Consider the following 20,177-nt stretch of genomic DNA (forward strand, 5'->3'; position numbering starts at 1 on the left):
GACCTCGTCTCAAAAAAAAAAATTACAAGAAAGAGCTCAGTGCGCCACATGGCAGTGACGAGCAGCTGGGCACTGGCACCTCCCTGGGGCTAAGGGATCACACAAGTCTCAGAACCCCGAGGCCCTCAGGGCTACCTGCCAGGAACTGTGATCCCCACTAGGGGGCTGTGCCAGCCCCAGACCCGGCCACCATGCAAGCAAGGTGGGGACAAACATCTGGCCCACCTTGCCCAGAAGCCGGAAGACCAGGGAATCTACTAGGGTAACACACCCTGGTCAGGCCCCCAGGGGGATCTTGAGGGCAAGGCCAATACACCCACAGTGTTTAGGAAGCTGGGACTCACTGCAGGAACCAGCAGGTAGCAGTGTGTGTCCTGGTCAGCCCGCTCCTCTCAGATGCCAGGCTTCCACACCACCCAGGCTAGTGAGGCCTCCCAAATATGCTTAGCGCTGGGAGTATAAGGTTTCCTGCGGAATCTTCTCTGTAAACCAGGGTTCTAGCGGTATTTGCTTGAAGTCGCTTCAGCATCAATCATGCGAGTAACTTAGAGGACACAGGGCCACACTTCGGGACATCTGATATGGGTGGAAGGGGAGTGTATAGGAGAGGACTTAATGCCAACAAAAATGATTCAGGCCGTTCCTGGAATACAAAATATTCATTTGAAGAAGGGGGCCAGCCAGGGGGCCACTCGGTGAAAGAGTGTGCTCTCATTCATGGCTGCACTTGGCGAACACTGAATCCCTGTGTGCCCGGGACTGTGCAGTAGATGCTGAAAGACGTGCAGAGACTCTGGGTTACCACCACCAAGGCACAGTCCTATGGGTTAAAGTGCTGAGGGCTGGGGAACCCAACCCTGCTCTCCCATGAGTGGGTGGAGACCTTTGCTGCCAGGGGCAGGACAGGGGCAGGGACTGTGGGCCCAGATAATGGCCATCCCCTCTCCACCCAGTTCCCTCGGGCTACGGCTTCAGGTCTACCTGTGCAGAAGTTCACCTGGTGGGATTTCAGGGGCTTCTCCAGAACTCCCACCTCTTTGCTCTGTCCAGAAGTTCTTTTTTTTTTTTTTTTTGAGACAGAGTCTCGCTCTGTCACCCAGGCTGGAGTGCAGTGGCACTATCTCTGCTCACTGCAACTTCCGCTTCCCAGGCTCAAGAAATTCTCCTGCCTCAGTCTCTCAGGTAGCTGGGATGACAGGCACACACCATCATGCCCGGCTAATTTTTGTGTTTTTAGTAGAGATGGGGTTTCGTCATGTTGGCCAGGCTGGTCTCAAACTCCTGACCTCAGGTGATCCACCCGCCTCAGCCTCCCAAAGTGCTGGGATTACAGGGTTAAGCCACCACACCCAGCCTGTCCAGAAGTTCTTGTAACAAAGAGGGGATACCTTTCATTCCACAACAGGAAATAAAAGATGTAATATGCAAATGAATGGCAAACATCTCATTTGCATATTTTTCTTTTTTTTTTTTCTTTTTTGAGACTGAGTCTCACTCTGTTGCCCAGGCTGGAGTGCAGTGACATGCTGTTGGCTCACTGCAACCTCTGCCTCCCGAGTTCAAGCGATTCTCCTGCCTCAGCCTCCTGAGTAGCTGGGACTACAGGCGCATGCCACCATGCCCAGCTAATTTTTGTATTTTTTTTTTTTTTTTAGTAGAGACAGGGTTTCACCGTATTGGCCAGGTTCAAACTCCTGACCTCGTGATCCGCCCGCCTTGGCCTCCCAAAGTGCTGAGATTACAGGCGTGAGCCACCGCACCCGGGCTGCAGCTGGTTTTTATCATGGATGCCTTAGCTTAGCATTCTTTGGCCATTAGACCCACACCCACTTGTCTTGCAGGTGACCATCTACCTGGGGAAGAGAGACTACATAGACCATGTCAGCCAAGTCCAGCCTGTGGGTAAGTTGCTTGGAGAAAATTGTAATGCTGGTTTTCCTTTAAGTCACAGATAACTGCTCACTTTGTACTTTCAAAAATCAGCCTTGCTAATAATCTAATTAAAGAAATGCAAATTAAAACATCAGTGAGTTTCCACTGGCTGAGTGGGAACAATTTTATTTACATTTATTTTTATTTTTTTGAGATGGAGTTTCGTTCTTGTTGGCCAGGCTGGAGTGCAGTGGCACGATCTCAGCTCACTGCAACCTCTGCCTCCCAGGTTCAAGTGATTCGCCTGCCTCAGCCTCCCAAGTAGCTGGGATTACAGGCATGCATCACCACGCCCAGCTAATTTTGTATTTTTAATAGAGATGGGGTTTCACCATGTTGGTCAGGCTGGTCTCAAACTCCTGACCTCAGTTAATCCACCCGCCTCGGCCTCCCAAAGTGCTGGGATTACAGGCTTGAACCACCTGTGTCCGGCTGGAAAGAATTTTAAAGAGTGTGAAGAGACAAAGGACTCATGTCTGGAATGTATGAAGAACGCTCAGAACTCAGCAGTACAAAAAGCAAGATCCTATGAGAAAACGGGGGAAAGACAGTAAGAGACATTTCATCAAAGAAGATACACGAAGACAAGCAAGCACGTGAAAACATCTTTGGTATCATTAGCCATCGGGGAAATACAGATTAAAGCTACAGTGAGAGTGTATTATATGCCTCCCAAAATGGCTAAAATATTTTAGGTTACTGCAAAAGTAATTGCAGTTTTTTGCCATTACTTTCAATGTAGTGGCGAGATCTTGGCTCACTGCAACCTCCACCTCCCGGGCTCAAGCGATCCTCTGTCCTCAGCCTCCCAAGTAGCTGAGACTACAGGCATGTGCCACCATGCCCCGCTAATTTTTTGTCGAGATAGGGTTTTGCCATGTTACCCAGGCTGGTCTCAAACTCCTGAGCTCAAGTGATCTGCCTGCCTCAGCCTCCCAAAGTGCTGAGATTACAGGTGCGAGCCACTGCGCCCAGCAGCAGTTTCTTAAAACACGAAACATGTACTTACCATATGATCCAACAGTTGCATCCCGGGCACTTATCTCAGAGAAATGAAAACCTGTGTCCTCACAAAAACCTATACATGATTGTTCGCAGCAGTTTTATTTGTGGTAACTCCAAACCGGAAAGAACCAAAATGTTTCTCAGAACGTCCCACGTCAGCTTCCTAGTTTTGATATTGTACTGTAATTATGGCAGATGGAACCATTGGGAGAAACTGGATGAAGGATACGAGGGACGTCTCTGTACTATCTTTGCAACTTCCTGTGAATCTATAATCATTTCAACACAAAACGTTTTTTAAAGAGTGTAGAAAAACTGGCAGTTTCAGACACTGGATATGAAAATGTGCCTTGGCAAAACACTTTCTGGAAGGTTATTTGACAGCATGTTATCAAAAGCCAAATCCAATTCTATAATTTATTTTTAAAAAGTCATGGAGAGATATAAAGATGTATGTATAAGGATGTTCATCACAATATTAATCACAATGGGAAAAACTGGAAAAAACCTAGATGCCCTAACAATAGAAAGTGATTAAATAATTATGGTACATCCATTCAATGGAGTAATATGTAGCTATTAAAATGCTTAGCACACGTTTTGTCTATATGTGTGTGTATATATATACGTGTGTGTATAGATGTATGTATGTTTGAATAGATGTTTTCAATGTATAATTGAGTGAGGAAAACAGTTAGCTGAACAGTAAGTACAATAGGATCTTTTTTTTCTTAGTAAAAGCATTCATATAATTAAGTTATATATGTCTGGAAAAATTTTTTTGGGCGGGGGTGCGGGGCAGTGTCTCACTGTCACCCAGGCTGGAGTGCAGTAGCATGGTCACAGCTCACTGCAGCCTCAACCTCCCAGGTTCAAGAAATCCCCCTACCTCCGCCTCTCACGTAGCTGGGACCACAAGCAGGCACCACCATGCCTGGCCCATGCCCTGCTAACTTTTTTTCTTTTTTCTTTTTTATATGTTTTGAGAAAAGATCTGGTTCTATTACCCAGGCTGGAGTCCAGTGGCATGATCATGGCTCACTGCAGACTTGACATCCCAGACTCGAGGGATCCTCCTGCCTCAGCCTCCTGAGTAGTTGGGACTACAGGCATGCACCACCACACCCAGCTAACTTTTTAAATTTTATGTAAAGACAGGCTCTCATTTTGTTACCCAGGCTGCTGCTAATTTTTTAAAAAGCTTTTTGTAGAGACAACGATCTCACTGTGTTGCTCAGGCTGCCCTCAAACTCCTAGGCTCGAGCAGTCCCCCTGCCTCGGCCTCCCAAAGTGCTGGGATTACAGGCATGAGCCACCACACCTGGCCTGGAAAAATAAAATAAAAGTCTGCACCGAGAGCTTCACAATAGGTATTTTTAGGTAGTAGGAATTTGGATGACTTTTTGCCCTTAACTTTTCTTTCTTTCTTATAATGAACATGGATTACATGTGCAATTAAAAACATACATAGTTTTTAAAGTAGGTGTCTGGTTTCTTTGATCTTCTTCACCCTCACTGCTCTCTCCCTCTTTTGCCTTAGATGGTGTCGTGTTGGTTGATCCTGACCTCGTGAAGGGAAAGAAAGGTGAGATGAAGCCCCTTGTCTCAGGCTGGTTTCTGGGTGGAGTGGGCTGCTCTCTGGGCGGCTCTGGGAAGGGGCATTTACGTGGAAGGAGAGACAGGAAGGCAGAGGCAGTGCTCTTGCACATGGAACCAGTGCCAGGCCCGTTGACCCACACTCCCGTACTTAATTCACGTGACATAGGTCCCGTTGACACCAGAGCTCACTCGCTCAGCAAAGTCATTGTCCAGGGTGGCAGATAAGTAGATGGTAGATGGAGCCCAGGTCTGTGGCCCCCATCGGTGTGTGCTAACCCCTGTATCGTGTACTTCTGTGCTAGGGGCAAACTCAGGAGGGCGCCTGGGCTGCCTCGGACTCAGGAGGACACCAGACCTTGAATGAATGAGGGCAGAGTGAGTGGACAGTGTTTCTTCCGAGTCAGTGGCGAGGGGCAGTTACTGTTGGGGCTGACGGGCAAAATTCTCAACCAACACTAAAAAGGGGCAAATGATGCCTGCCGGGACACAGGGGGAGTGAGACCCGGAATTTATGATGGCGCTTACTTTGATGGTTCTGAACCAGTGTCACGGTGCCCTTGAAGATTTCTGGCAGTTTTGATGTGTGTGGTAAGTAATTTGTTACTAATAACAGTTGCGTAAACCAAATTAGAACAGATTCCAGCTATCCTTGTGATAATGTCACTGACTCAGTTCCATTCTAAATATGCCTTTTTGAGTGTTGCTACTGGCAACATCAAGGAATTGTTGAGAACCCTGGATGTGCCACTGGAATATGTCAGCTGTGGGGCCATCAGCATCAAGAGGGGCATGGCTGAAATGGGGCCCCAAACGGCCCCCTCTGTCCTCTCCACCTTCCTCCTGGATGCCCTGCTCCTCTCTGGACCAGGAGACATCTGGGTGCCCTGCTCCTCTCTGGACCAGGAGACATCTGAAAGCCCATGTCCTTGACCAGAGAAGGGCGCCTGTTCTCAGGGAAAGCCACAGCACAGGACAGCTGTCAAACTGGGTGGTCTCTGGGCACCTTCTTAGTCCTGACTTTGAATGAGGGGCGAGTGAGTGGCCACCATTTCTTCTGAGTCAGCAGCGAGGGGCAGTTACCTTTGAGGCTGACAGGCAAAATTCTCAACCAACAGCCGCCACGCACTTGGAGGGGCCACCTCTGACGCGCTTTATATTTGAGAGATACATGCTTTGTGTCTTTTTTAGAAGGCGTAGTGAACTTCCATACAATTCTTTTAGTCCACTGGGCGCGCACTTTAAGTCTGTTCAACAAGTGGAATTTTCAGAAGTGGGGGTTTGGAGCACGCTCAGTATGTTTCAGAGCACTGTGAAAAGGAGGCTGGAACTCGAGCCTTCTCAAGTTGGACTTCGCCTCCCCATGTGGCCTGTGAGCCTTCTGGCTCCTCGCTTAGCCCACGATTAACTCTGGCCCACATCTGCTTGGCTGCCCAGCACTGTTTCCCTCTGCATCTTACCTTCTTCCTTCATTCGTCCAGACATCCTGCCCACCAGAACGTGAGCAGCCAGCACTGTCTCAAAGCCTCTGAGGCCACGGAGCTAGGGAATGAAGGGGGCAGGCAGGATGGAGGGGACTGGGTCCTCTGTCTGCAGATTCCTACCATTCTGACAACATGACACAATTGGGAGGGAGATGCCAGGATCTCCGGTTAGAGTGGTGAACCCTCACGAAGGGGCTGATTCTCCAGAGCGGTGTGGAGTAGCTGGGTGGCAGGGTTCTCTCCAGTCCCAACCCGCATCCTTTCCAGATGCTAAAAGTTGAAAACCCGGGCCCGCTACCCACGCCATCAGTGGTGGTGGGTGCCAGGCCGAGTGCCAAGTCCAACCCTGCCTTCATCTCCTTTGCAGTGTATGTCACTCTGACCTGCGCCTTCCGCTATGGCCAAGAGGACATTGATGTGATCGGCCTGGCCTTCCGCAGGGACCTGTACTTCTCCCGGGTCCAGGTGTACCCTCCTGTGGGGGCTGCGAGCACCCCCACAAAGCTGCAAGAGAGCCTGCTCAAAAAGCTGGGGAGCAACACGTACCCCTTTCTGCTGACGGTGGGTGACTCCTCCAGCCGGCCCTGCTTCCTTCACCCGCAGCACCTTATCATGTGGGTGGGGGCAAAGGGAAGGGGACAGAGGAAGAACTTCACATCCGCGGGCCTGGAAATTGCACCCTTGAAAGAAATTCTAGATTGCATGGTCTGTGATTGTCTTTTTTTAAGTCTTTGAAAATAGCCTCTCAGCCTTTGAAGACACCCTTTCAACCTACCGTTTACATATTTCCCTTCACCCGACCCCCTAATTACATGAGCACGTGTTATTCCTTTGCTTGCTAAGCTGGAAAAAGCAAGCTCACAGAAGTGCCTCTCGGCCCTGGGGAGTTCTGAGCAGGAAAGGGTTCCCTACAGGACGGGAGAGCTTAGGGAAGTAAGACGTCATCTTTTCCCTTGCCTGCAGATTGGGGGATCACAGGAGATATCTTCATCTTTCTGGGGGCCCGTCTCTCATCCATTGAGACCTGGCTACCTACGGTGCCAGGGTGCAAACTCTCTGAAGTCTTGGGCGTGAGCTCAGTTGGGGAAGCTACCATTCCCTTTATTAGCATGTTTATTTGTCTTAAGAGTATATACACTTCCAAAGTAACACGGTTCAGCCTTAAAAAGGAATGAAATTCTGTTCTGTGCTACACCATGGATGAATCTTGAATACGTTATACTAAATGAAAGGAGCCAGACACAAAAAGACAAATACTCTATGGTTTCGCTTACAGGAGATACGTGGAGTAATCAGATTCATACCGACAGAGACAGAATAGTGCTTCCCACGGGCTGGGGGGTTGGAGGATGGGGAGTTGGGGTTTAATGGGAACAGAGCTTCAGATTGGCATGATGAAAAACGTTCTGGTGATAGATAGTGGTGATTACTGCAGAATACTGTGAATATACTTCATGCCAATGAACCATAAAAATAGCTTAAATGGTAAATTTGATGTCATTCTATGTTTATCACAATTGTTTTACAAAATCACATTTATGAAAAAGTTATATGGTCCTGGGTGCTCCCATATACCTGTGCTGGGAGTTTGAAGTGACATAACCTTTTAGAGCCAATATGTCAACATGTATTGAAAGCCTTTAAAAATGTGCTTCTCCGAGATCAGGAGATTGAGACCATCTTGGCTAACATGGTGAAACTCCATCTCTACTAAAAATACAAAAAAAAAAAAAAAAAAAAAAAAAAAGCCAGGTGTGGTGGCAGGCGCCTGTAGTCCCAGCTACTCCGGAGGCTGAGGCAGGAGAATGGTGTGAACCCGAGAGGCAGAGCTTGCAGTGAGCCGAGATTGTGCCACTGCACTCTAGCCTGGGTGACAGAGCGAGACTCCATCTCAAAAAAAAAAAAAAATGTGGTTCTCTTTCTAGCAGTGCAGCTTATATAATTAATTGGCTAACACTGATTTATTACAGCATTGTTTATAATGGCAAAAAAAGTAATGACCACTTCAGTAGCCAATAAAGGGGACTGGCTACGTTAAATGTATATTCTAGAGCCCTAAAGCAGATGATTCAGAACTATATTTTATGATGTGGGAAAATGGTCACAATCCTTTCTGAAAAGGACTAGAATTAATGACGTGAGTAAACAGACTACAGAACATGATCAGTACTTTGTCCCATTTCTGTAAAATGTCTTCTCACATACACATATTTAGGCGTGGCCAGGTGCGGTGACTCACGCCTATAATCCCAGGACTTTGGGAGGCCAAGGTGGGTGAATTACTTAAGATCAGGAGTTTGAGACCAGCCTGGGCAACATGGTGAAACCCCATCTGTAGCAAAAATACAAAAATTAGCCAGGCATGGTGGTGTGTGCCTGTAATCCTAGTTACTCAGGAGGCTGAGGCCTGAGAATTGCTTGAACCCAAGAGACAGAGGTTGCAGTGAGCCAAGATCATGCCACTGCGCTCCAGCCTGGGTGACAGAGAAAGACTCCATCTCAAGACAAAACATACATATTTATGTGTACAGGCAGGAAATTTTGGGAAGGTTATGTTAGCAACATGTATTTGGGTGTCAGGAGTATAGCTGAATGTTTTTTTCTTGCTTATCATCTTTATTTTCTAATTTTTACATGATTATATGTTACCTATGGAACAGCCCCTTCTGAAAAAAATGATTTTTCATTTGTTTCTTTCCACAGTTTCCTGACTACTTGCCCTGTTCAGTGATGTTGCAGCCAGCTCCGCAAGATACAGGAAAGGTTAGTTCAAGAAGAAATGCCATGGTTTCATGGATTTGTTCATTCCTTCAATAGACTTTTAATTTTTTTATTTTTATTTTTTTCCGAAACAGGATTTTACTCGGTTGCCTATGCTGGGGCTCAGTGGCACAATCTTGGTTCACTTCAACCTCTGCTTTCTGGGCTCAAGGGATTCTCCAGCGTCAGCATCCTGAGTAGCTGGGGCTACAGGTGTGTGCCACCACGCCCAGCTAATTTTTGTGTTTTGTGTGGAGACAGGGTTTCACCACATTGACTAGGCTGGTCTCAAACTCCTGAGCTCAAGTGATCTGCCTGCCTTGGCCTCCCAAAGTGCTGGGATTACAGGTGTGAGCCACCGCGCCCGGCCCATTAGTCTTTTAAAGATAGCTTTTCATCACGGAAAATTTCAAACATACCCAAAAGTAGAGTGACCAGTATAAAGATCTTCTATGAACCCATCACTCATCTTCAGCGATTATTAACCATGAACATCCTTGTGAACAAAATCACAGAGTCCCGACCCCCGTGAGTCTCGCACATTAACCGAGAGCACCAGGTAAACCCAAATAACAAGGAACTACACGGCATGTCAGGTGGCCACAGATGCTGTGGAGAACAAGAGGCTTGTGAGAGGCAACTGGAGTATCTGGTGGCCACGGATGCTGTGGAGAACAAGAGGCTTGTGAGAGGCAACGGGAGTATCAGGTGGCCACGGATGCTGTGGAGAACAAGAGGCTTGTGAGAGGCTACGGGAGTATCTGGTGGGATGTGTGTTGAGGGTGTTTAAAGCCAGCCTCTAATGAGGCCAAGGAGAAGCCACACTCTCCCAGGGGAGAGCCTTCCAGGTGGAGGGCACACCTCGCCTGCTGTGTTCCGGGGGCAGTGAGGAGGCTGCCTCCTGAGTGAGAGGAGCAAGGAATGGAAGAGGAGGCCAAGTGCAGTGACTCAGGCCTGTCATCCCAGCACTTTGGGAGGCTGAGGCGGGTGGATCAACCCAGGAGTCAAGACTAGCTCGGGCAATGTGGCAAGACCCCATCTCTACAAAAAAATACAAAAAATAGCCATGATTGGTGGCACATGCCTGCAGCCCCAGCTACTTGGGAGGCTGAGGTAGGAGGATCACTTAAGCCCAGGAAGCAGAGGCTGCAGTGAACTGTGATCATGCCATTGCACTGTGCTCTAGCCTGGGCGACAGAGTGAGACCCTGTCTCAAAAACAAACAAAAAAAAGAAAGTGGGAAGCTGAGGTTAGAGTGGAAGGGAAGGTGTGGCCAGATCACGAAGGGCCTTGTCAATGTTGTAGAGACTTGGGTCTTTGCCTGAATGAGATGGGAGCCATTGGCAGGCTATGAATGACAGGCGCTGACTTTCCAAACGGTCACTATGGCCACAGAGTTGAGAATGGAGTTGAGTTGGCTAAGCATGTGATTTGGGGGCTGAGGGTGTGTGAGAGAGGAGTGAGGCAGGTGGATGGGGCTCCAGCATCGAAGGAGGCAGTAGGGACAGGAGAAGAGGGAGGTGCCAGGACCTGTGGGTTCAGGCCCCGTAAGCCACTGGATCTGGGATTCATGAGGAAGGGAGCTACACAGATACAACTGAGGGCAGAGTGGCAGGTTCTGTAGCTGGATTATGGGCTGGGCAGTGATAGGTGATGACAAGGGCAGTGTTTTTGTCCTGGGGCATCTGACCTGATAGCGGTTTGTGAAATCAATGTTGTGGATCCAAAATGGCATTTTTAAAAAACAGAATGGAATGGAATGGAATGGAACAGGCTGGGTGCGGTGGCTCACGCCTGTAATCCCAGCACTTTGGGAGGCTGAGGTGGGCAGATCACCTGTGGTCAGGAGTTTGAGACCAGCCTGGCCAACATGGTGAAATCGCGTCTCTACTAAAAATACAAAAATTAGCCAGGCATGTTGGTGGGTGCCTGTAATCCCAGCTACTCAGGAGGCTGAGGTAGGAGAATTGCTTGAACCTGGGAGGCGGAGGTTGCAGTGAGCCGAGATTGTGCCACTGCACTCCAGCCTGGGCATCAGAGCAAGGCTCCATCTCAAACAAACAAAAAACCCACAAAAATTAGCTGGGCATGGTGGTGCGCTACTCGGGAGGCTGAGGTGGGAAAATCACTCAAACTTGGGAGGTAGAGATTGCAGAGAGCTGAGATTGCGCCACTACACTCCAGCCTGAGCGACAGAGCAAGACTCCATTGGAAAAAAAAAAAAAAAAAAAGAATACAATAGAATAGAATAGAACAAAACGGAATGGATTGGAAAATCTCAGAGTGGGTCACACATGGTGAAGCTGAATATGGTATCAGGAGAGTTGTTTCAGATGTTTGTGTCTGTTTACTGGGCTATGTTACAAATCCAACTTTCAGAACATCTCGAAGCTACTGGTCCAGGAAAATGGGGTGGGGTGTGCGCAGTCGAGATGGGGGAAGACGAGGTGATTACAGAAGAAGGGGGCACAGAACAATGGGAAATGAAATTGGTTGTGTTAGATCTTATAGTTTTCTGTAAGAGAGACCCCAAATTCAGATTTTTAGGTGACCTTTCTTGATTTTTACAACACCGTACAGGCCCAACAAAGCACCACCTGTTTCCTGTTCTAGGAGAGGAGAAGGTCTTAGCACAGCTGCAGGGCTTCAGGAAAGGGGGCGAGCCCTGAGCCCAGGGAGTTTGAGAGAAGTGCCTGAATGCCTGGGGGCCTGGGGGCTCGACAGCTGAGGAACTCAGGTGGGCAAGCAGAGCAGGCGCTGGTGTGGCTGAACAATGGCTGGCTGATGGCAGGGAAGGATGCGTATTTATTTTCCACCTAGAGTTTAGAACTGCTATGGTTCCCTGGTTGCAGAACCGATAAATCCGTGCTTCATATGTCACCATGGACAGAACTGGCTTCCTGTAATTTTTGTCAGCTCTCCTTTCCCCTCCAGGCAGTGGTGGAGGGCAGGCTGGTGCCCTCCTCTGGCTCCCCAACACCTGTGAACGTGCAGAGATGAGGGAGGTTACCGAGGGCTTGCACTGGGGGCCAGGGGCTTCACACACTGGGAATCGGGGGAAGGTCACTGGCAGATGTGTTCATTCAACCCACACAATGCTTAAAAGTCTTTTTATTTAATTTAAAAACTAGGAGATTTCACTCCAAATTCCACATGGAGTTTCTTTTTAAAAAATCGAGCTGGCTGGGCGCGATGGCTCACGCCTATAATCCCAGCACTTTGGGAGGCCAAGGCAGGCAGATCACGAGGTCAGGAATTTGAGACCAGCCTGGCCAACATAGTGAAACCCCAACTCTACTAAAAATACAAACATCAGCCGCGCATGCTGGCGCATGCCTGTAATCCCAGCTACTCTGGAGGCTGAGGCAAGAGAATCGTTTGAACCCGGGAGGCAGAGGTTGCGGTGAGCCGAGATCACACCACTGCACTCCAGCCTGGGGGCAACAGAGTGAGACTCTGTCTCCAAAAAAATAAAAAATAAAAAATAAAAAATCGAGCTGCCAGCACTGGGTGCCTTGCTGCCTGGCCACATGAGGCTGCCGCTGAACAGCAGGTGACCATGGGGTCAGGGTTTCACACTATATCAGGGGATTCCTGGACCCCAGCGCTGGCCCTGTGAGTGCCTGTACCTCTGGCCCCTGCTGTAGGCAGTGAAAGTCAATAACATGTGCGGGGTCACAGTTGGGGACACCTAAGTGTGCAAGGTGGCGGGAGGCAAGGACAGCGAGGATGCAAATGACTGTCCACGGCAGCAGGAGGGCTCATGGGGCAGGCGGATCCCCTCCCTCTAAGGGCTTTGGGCCCATGGCACACTCCTTGTGCTACTGTCATTGTTTCACTGTTAGTATGCTTCCAAATCCCTAAATGGTGCAACCCCAAATAGGACACGGCCAAGACAAAAAGAGATAGTGCCACGTCACGTGCCCTACGTGAGGTGTGCCCCTCTGGCCCGGCACCCAGGGCGGGAGGCGCTGATCGCTGCCTGTCTGCTCTCTCTTCCCAACAGTCCTGTGGGGTTGACTTTGAGGTCAAAGCATTCGCCACAGACAGCGCCGATGACGAAGAGGACAAAATCCCCAAGAAGTAAGAGTCTGGTTGTGGAATAGGTGAGGGGTCTGCGGTGGGGGTGGAGAGAAGAAATGGCCTTACCTTGTCTCTGTGGGACAGAACTCTTCCCACAGGGCTGGCACAGCTGGGGTACCATCTGCATGTGGGATAGAGGTCAAAGGTTGATCATTTTTGGGAAAAAAAAAAAAATACAAGAAAATGACAGGGAAGTTAGCAACCTCCAGGGCTCACGTAATCCCGTGAAACTCCCAGGTTTCTCCTTTCTTTAGGTTTTTGGTTTCTTTGTTTGTTTTTTTGTGGTAAAATATACACAACATGAAGTTTGCCATTTTAACCACTTTTGTATTTTATTTTATTTTGCTTTTGGAAGTGGAGCCTCGCTCTGTCGCCCAGGCTGGAGTGCAATGTGACCTCGGCTCACTGCAACCTCCGCCTCCCAGGTTCAAGCGACTCTTCTGCCTCAGCCTCTCGAGTAACTGGGATTAAAGGTGCCCGCCACCACACCTGGCTAATTTTTTTTTTGTATTTTTAGTAGAGACGGGGTTTCACCATGTTGGCCAGGCTGGTCTTGATCTCCTGACCTCAAGTGATCCGCCCGCCTTGGCCTCCCAAAGTGCTGGGATTACAGGCGTGAGCCACTGTGCTCGGCCCATTTTAACCACTTTTAAATGTACCATTCAGTGGCTTAAGGACATTCCGAATGTTGTGTAGCCATCACTGCTGTCTATACTCAAAACTTTCTCATTGCCCGAGCAGGAACTCTACAACCATTAAGCCTACCGTTCCATCCCTCCCATTCTCCCACCCGTGTGCTGTTTTCTTTTTTTACCTAAACAAGGTTTCCGCCTGGCCCTTCACCCAGTCTCCTCCTGCCCCATGTACACATCTCTGGAGGCGCAGGAGAGTGAGCTGCAGTAATGGAGCTTGTATGTATATCGCAGCTATCCCATGGGGTCCTTGAGGCCCTCACACCTCAGCCTCTCTGAGAGGAGGCAGAGCCGGGAGCCCATGGAGCCTAAGAGGCTAAGCTTGGCCCTTGGGACGTTGCCTGGCCCCACAGCTTTCCCCCCAGGGAAGGGACCAGAAACCAGACCCCCAGGCTCTCCCACCATCAGGGCTGCCTCAGGCTCTGACCAGTGTCCTTGCCCTCTTTCCGTCCACCCTGTCTCCATGTGGAGTGTTCCTGGAGAACCCCCGTGTGACGGTTGGGAGAGAACAGAGGCCTCCCTGAAGCGGCCTGGGTGCCAATCCCTGGCTTGTCTGTGGCTGTTCCCCGCAGGAGCTCCGTGCGGTTACTGATCCGGAAAGTACAGCATGCCCCACTTGAGATGGGTCCCCAGCCCCGAGCTGAGGCGGCCTGGCAGTTCTTCATGTCTGACAAGCCCCTGCAGCTTGCGGTCTCTCTCAGCAAAGAGGTAACCACCTACCATCGCTACTACCCAAAGGGCAGCAGGCCTGGGGGCAGGCCCCACACCCCCTGTTCACCAGCCCCAGCCTCTGTCTACGTGGGTGCCTTGCAAGGAAGCTTGTTTTTAGGATAAAGCACCAACATGCGTAAGTGATTGGCCTGTTTTCACAGCCTGGAGCTGGTCAGCATGGTCCTTAGTGGAGGGTTTCCACCTACTGGCTGTCCCGAGGGACTGGGGAAGGAAGGGGCGCTGCTTTGCACATACCTGCCCCCCAGCTATCCTTGCCCTCTCCACCTCCATTGGCCTTGTTCACCATGGAGCATCAATAGCTGTGATATCGCAAATTCTTCACTTCCTGGGAAATTTAAATTTTGCAGAAACCATATGGGATGGCGGTGTCACCTGTGATGTCATCTCTTAGGGGTGGCATGGTGGGAAAAGGTGAAAGCTGCTGGCCGAGGCTGCCTCTGGTTCCTCTGGTCAGCAGTCAGCCGTGTGTGCACTGTGTGTGCATACACGTGTGGGGGTGTGCCCAGGGGCTGGGTTACACGGGCTCTGCTGGGCGGGATGCCAGCACTTGGCTTTCCCAGTGGTTTCCTTTCACTTCACTCATCCTGCCCCCATTACCTCCTGACCCCTGGCCTCCTCCATGGGATGACTGGAACTCCATCCCCTCCCTAGCTTCCCACAGGTGGGTGGAATGTGTTTCAGGCCCTTCCTTGGAAGAAACGTATTGCTATCACTTCATCTTCCTCACATTCTGCCGCTTTTCATCTAGTGAAAGGGAATGAGATGAATCTAGAAAGCTGTGAGATTAAAGACACCACCACATCTGTTCTCTTCTGACCTGTCTGCTGACTTTTCCAGATCTATTTCCATGGGGAACCCATCCCTGTGACCGTGACTGTCACCAATAACACAGAGAAGACCGTGAAGAAGATTAAAGCATTCGGTAGGACCTTCTTCTCAAAAGTAGAGGGTAGTCTTCTAGAGTTTCTGATCCTGTTTCCTGAGGGGTCACTTCTCTGGTCTGACAAGGCCCTTCTGGGTCCTTGGAACTGGCTACTTGTCTCTGCCGTCATCGGCAGCAGGACTGTGGAGGGAGAAAGGCCTTACAAGTCATCTCAGTCAACTTCCTGCTCACTTACGGCTGGCTTTTGTCTTGGAACAAAATTCCTGACAAGTGATCTCTTTCCATGGTCATGCCTTCCTGGAGGGGCCCACAGTGCTCGGCATTGCTGACAGGTGCAGCACAGTGTCGTGGGTGAGGCCTAATTTGTGGACTCCTGCTGTGGGCTCTGTGATCCCAGCATCTGCAGCAGGGGCTCCTTGTCTGCCTTCCCAGGCTTTGTGTGGCTCTAAGGAGAGGTCCCATGTGGAGGCGCTTTGTAAATGTTGAAGTGTGACTGTCTCGGCTCAAATGGCCATCATGTCATGGCTGACCCTGCCATATCCTACAGGGGAGGTGCCTTTGCCTGCTGTTCCCACACATTAACTAAGCTCAGAGGGCATCAAAGCACAGGGGGTCATATATGTTGGTCTTATGTGGCTCTTTTACGAGAAAGACATGATGGAATCACCTGTGAGGGTAACCTCTAAGTTCAGTTTTTAACTCAAACATTTGATGACCGAGACAAAATGAGACTTATACATCTTGGGGTGACTAACTATCCCAGGTGGCCCAGGACTGAGGATGTGGAACTTCCAGTCCTAAAATGGGCTATCCCAGGCAAGCCAGGGTGAGCAGTGGCCCTAGGTGTCATATACCACTTTTCCCTGTGAGTCATCACAGGTGAGGGTCAGCAACTCTGATGCGTGCAGGCTAAGGAATTCTAGACTTTTCTTTTCCTTCCTTCCTTCCTTCCTTCCTTCCTTCCTTCCTTCCTTCCTTCCTTCCTTCCTTCCTTCCTTCTTTTTTTGACAGAGTCTCCCTCTGTTGCCCAGCCTGGAGTGCAGTGGTGTGATCTCGGCTCACTGCAACCTCCACCGCCTGGATCAAGCCATTCTCCTGCCTCAGCCTCCCAAGTAGCTGGGAATACAGGCATGCACCAATTTTGCCCAGCTAGTTTTGTATTTTCAGTAAAGAGGGGGGTTTCGCCATGTTGACCAGGCTGGTCTCAAACCCCTGACCTAAGGTGATCCACCCGCCTCGGCCTCCCAAAGTGCTGGGATTACCGGCATGAGCCACTGCACCCAGAGAGCTGTTAAATTTTTTAAAACAAAATAGTAATTGCTTTATATAGACTGGGCACTCTGCTGCATACCTTGCACAAATTGTTTCTTTATCCTCAAACTTTGGCTGGGTGTGGTGGCTCACCCCTGTAATCCCAGCATTTGGGGAGGCCAAGGTGGGAGGATCCCTTGAGCCCAGGAGTTCAAGACCAGTCTGGGCAATGTAGGGAGACCCTGCCTTTATTATTTTTTTTTTAATCCTCAAACTTAATTTTAAAGGTGATTAAAAGTCATCTTTTTAATCATCACAACGTCCCTATGAGTTAGATGCAGTTATTACCCCCATTTTACTGATGGGGAAACTGAGGCTTAGAATAGCTAAATAATTCACCCCACAGTTAGTGGCTAAGCCAAGACTGGCACCCAAACAGCCTGGCTCCAGGCCCACCTTCCTGTCCACCGCGTTCCACCCACCAATCGGTCCTGTGCTGCCTCTAACTAGTCTCTTGGAGGACAGGAAGGACAATGTTCATGAAATAAGATGGAGGGTGTTAGATGGGGCTAAGCATGGGAAAGGAGGGGTCTCCCAGGAGCTGCAGCCTGGGAGTTGCAGGCACTGGGCTATGGGTGGGAGTTGATACAGAGCAGGTTATGGGTGACCAGAAATGACCTGGAGACAGAACTTCAAAACCACAGCCTTGAAGCTGAGGGCTGAGAAAGCCAAGCCTGGGAAGTGGAGGGAAACCATCATCAGAGAGGAGAGACCAGCGTGCACCCTGGGAGGCCGCAGGGAATGTGCATGTGTTGGGGGACCAGTGCTGACCACCTGACTCCCGTCTTCCTCTTGCAGTGGAACAGGTGGCCAATGTGGTTCTCTACTCGAGTGATTATTACGTCAAGCCTGTGGCTATGGAGGAAGCGCAGTGAGTAGCTGGTGGGGTTTCCATTTCCTGGGCGTCTCAGCCTTCTGTGTCAAGTTTCTCACCGGTTATTGCTGAAGAGGGAACTAGAATGTTCAGCTAGCTCGCCAGCCTTCCACTTCCTTCCTCTTTCTCCCTTCGAGGGCTGCACAGAAAGTGAGCATCTTATCTCTGCATCTACCACACCCCTCTGTGCCCATCTTACAGGAGTTCTGAGGATTAATCCTAGCCAAAGAATGATGTAGAGGAGCGACGTAAATTCAGAAATGTCACCGTGGGATCAACTGGCTTTTTCTATTGATCCTTGGAATGAATTGTTAGGAATTTGATACTATTTCCGCCTCCCAGAAGATGGTCAAATGAACTGTCAGCCCAGGCTAGGATTCCCTATCTTTTGATCTCAAACTGAAAATCGTAATACCAGTGACAGCTGGATTATAATATATCCATTCTTAGCCGGTTGTTGTGAATGACTTTTCCCCTTTGTTAGAATCAAAAACAAATGAGAATCCCGCCATGGTTCCTTTATGCTGGCCTGAGAGACCTGCCCAGCTTTGCGGTGTGCCACAAAGTCAATAGATTGATTTAACACATGGCTTGGAGTGGAGGGCGATGATCCCCCACCTCCAGCCCCACAAGAGGATAGCTTGGCCAGGTCTTAACTCTTTGCCTCGCTGGCATGTTCTAAGCACCATTGTATGTAAAAAATATTAGCAGGGTTAGAGGAAGGTTAGGGTAGGGGAGTGATGAAAGACAAACTGATTCCTTAAGATAATATAAAGTAATAGATATATTTTTTTGAGATGGAGTCTCACTCCGTTGCCCAGGCTGGAGTGCAGTGGTGAGATCTCGGCTCACTGCAACCTCCACCTACCAGGTTCAAGCCATTCTCCTGCCTCAGTCTCCCAAGTAGCTGAGATTACAGATGCCCGCCGCCACGCCTAGCTAAATTTTTTTTTTTCTTTTTTGAGACAGAGTTTTGCTCTTGTTGCTCAGGCTGGAGTGCAATGGCGCGATCTCGGCTCACTGCAACCTCTGCCTTCCAGGTTAAAGCAATTCTCCTGCCTCTACCTCCTGAGTAGCTGGGATTACGGGGTCACACCACCACCCCTGGCTAATTTTTTTGTATTTTTAGTAGAAACGGAGTTTCACCATGTTAGCCAGGCTGGTCTCGAACCCCTGACCTCAGGTATCTGCCCACCTCGGCCTCCCAAAGTGCTGAGAGATTGCAGGCGTGAGCCACCGTGCCTGACTGATTTTGTATTTTTAGTAGAGACAGGGTTTCACCTGTTGGCCAGGCTGGTCTCAAACTGCTGACCTCAGGTGATCTACCTGCCTCAGCCTCCCAAAGTGCTGGAATTACAGGTGTGAGCTACCACACCCAGCCTATACGGTAATATTTAAAAGGCAACTTTAGGAGAAACTATTACTGTTACTCAAAACAGATTCAACCTTCAGGTCTAGAAGGGAGGGAGACAGGAAAGAACCACCACTTATTGCCTCCTTTCTGCCAAGCCTGGGCTCTGTTCTGCCTTTAGGGGATCCTCACACATCCCTGTGTCCTGGGGGTCTTGGCCCTGGTTCACCTTTCCACATGTGCTCAGCAACATGGGAGCCAAGGGTCCTGGCCCAGTTTTCCTCTAATATGTATTCCATCGCCTGGTCCTCTTTCAAAGTGTTGGGTGCATTTTGGGTCAAAGATTCCCAGGAAACTGGAAAGCATCCCAAAGTCCCCCAAAGGCTGGAGGAGCCTGGGAGCTGGACTGGACCGTGCTGATGAGTCTCAGGCTAGAGGTCACTCGGAAGGCTGCAGGACAGGAGCCATCGTCCCAGAGCCCTGTGGCTTCTGGGGCTTTGGTGGGCAGGCTTGCACGGAACCAGGTCAGACCTGACTCCCAAGCTGCTCCCCGCCGTCCAAACCCACATCCTGAAGCTCTGGGGAGCGGCCCCAGGGCCTAGACATAGTCCTTTGGCAAGCTCTGCACACACACACAAAGTCCATCCTCTGAGCCCAACCCCAAGGGCCCTCTTCCTATTCCAGCCATCTTTACAATGCTGTTTCTGCTTTTTTCAATGCCCAAATTATGCTCATGAAGAGAGGTTCTACCAGGACCCAGATGGTAGGATGTGGGCCACCTTGGGCTCTGGCAGATTTCCGGAAAGAGCATCCTGTAGACATTGGAGGCAGGATAGGGAACAGCTGCTTTTACCTATCCAGGAAAACTTGATTAGGGAAAGGAAGTCCTTTCCCAGAGAGGCAGTTCAGACTTCCAGCTGTCTCAGGACAGCCTTAGAATGGTCCTGATGCTGGCCACACCCCACCTTCTTCTGGCTAGGCACAGGAGGGAGGGTGTGCTGCCGGCACGAATGGGCTCTGCCGTCAGACAGTGTGCAGCCACGTGACCATGAGCACACTTCCCGTCTGGAAAATGGGGATCTTGGGAGCACCTGCTTGGTACGGAGTTGATGAGGGTAAGGTGAGAGGTTTTGGGGACAGGCCTTAGCACCAGGTCCGGCACACAGCACGCATGTGAGCAGAGGAGCCAACTCCCCAGTCGCGGAGGCTGCTTCGTGATCCTGGCCGTGCTGCCACGTGTCTGCCTGGAGAAACACACACTGCTGTGTCCCCAGCTTGATCCCAGACCCGCCCGTTGGCACAGGGTCCCCGCCATCTGTCAGATGTTGAGAAATCTATACCCCGACTGATGTGGAAGAAGATCCAGTAGAGAAAGAACATGTGCTGTTTGGACCCAAGCCAGTCTGTCTGTGTGATCCACAAACTGTGGGTCCCTGCGTTGCCCCTCTAGACAACTTACCACACAGTCACACTG

The 20,177-nt window shown here is 49.9% G+C and overlaps 2 protein-coding genes across 2 annotated transcripts in view; both read left to right on the plus strand.

The window, feature by feature from the left end:
* DGKD (diacylglycerol kinase delta) overlaps window positions 1-20,177 on the plus strand; it is a 207,538-nt gene that overhangs the window by 45,908 nt on the left and 141,453 nt on the right. The gene's annotated exons all lie outside the window — the stretch shown is intronic.
* Window positions 1-20,177, plus strand: part of SAG (S-antigen visual arrestin) — a 39,325-nt gene that overhangs the window by 5,055 nt on the left and 14,093 nt on the right. Inside the window, exons 2-9 of the mRNA XM_001114858.5 lie at window positions 1,842-1,902; window positions 4,478-4,522; window positions 6,385-6,578; window positions 8,721-8,780; window positions 12,784-12,860; window positions 14,125-14,260; window positions 15,122-15,206; window positions 17,277-17,349. Coding sequence (XP_001114858.2) covers window positions 1,842-1,902; window positions 4,478-4,522; window positions 6,385-6,578; window positions 8,721-8,780; window positions 12,784-12,860; window positions 14,125-14,260; window positions 15,122-15,206; window positions 17,277-17,349 — 731 coding nt within the window. The remainder of the gene's footprint in view (window positions 1-1,841; window positions 1,903-4,477; window positions 4,523-6,384; window positions 6,579-8,720; window positions 8,781-12,783; window positions 12,861-14,124; window positions 14,261-15,121; window positions 15,207-17,276; window positions 17,350-20,177) is intronic.

The sequence above is a fragment of the Macaca mulatta genome, chromosome 12 (assembly GCF_049350105.2).
Source record: "Macaca mulatta isolate MMU2019108-1 chromosome 12, T2T-MMU8v2.0, whole genome shotgun sequence".
NCBI classification, from domain to species: domain Eukaryota; kingdom Metazoa; phylum Chordata; class Mammalia; order Primates; family Cercopithecidae; genus Macaca; species Macaca mulatta.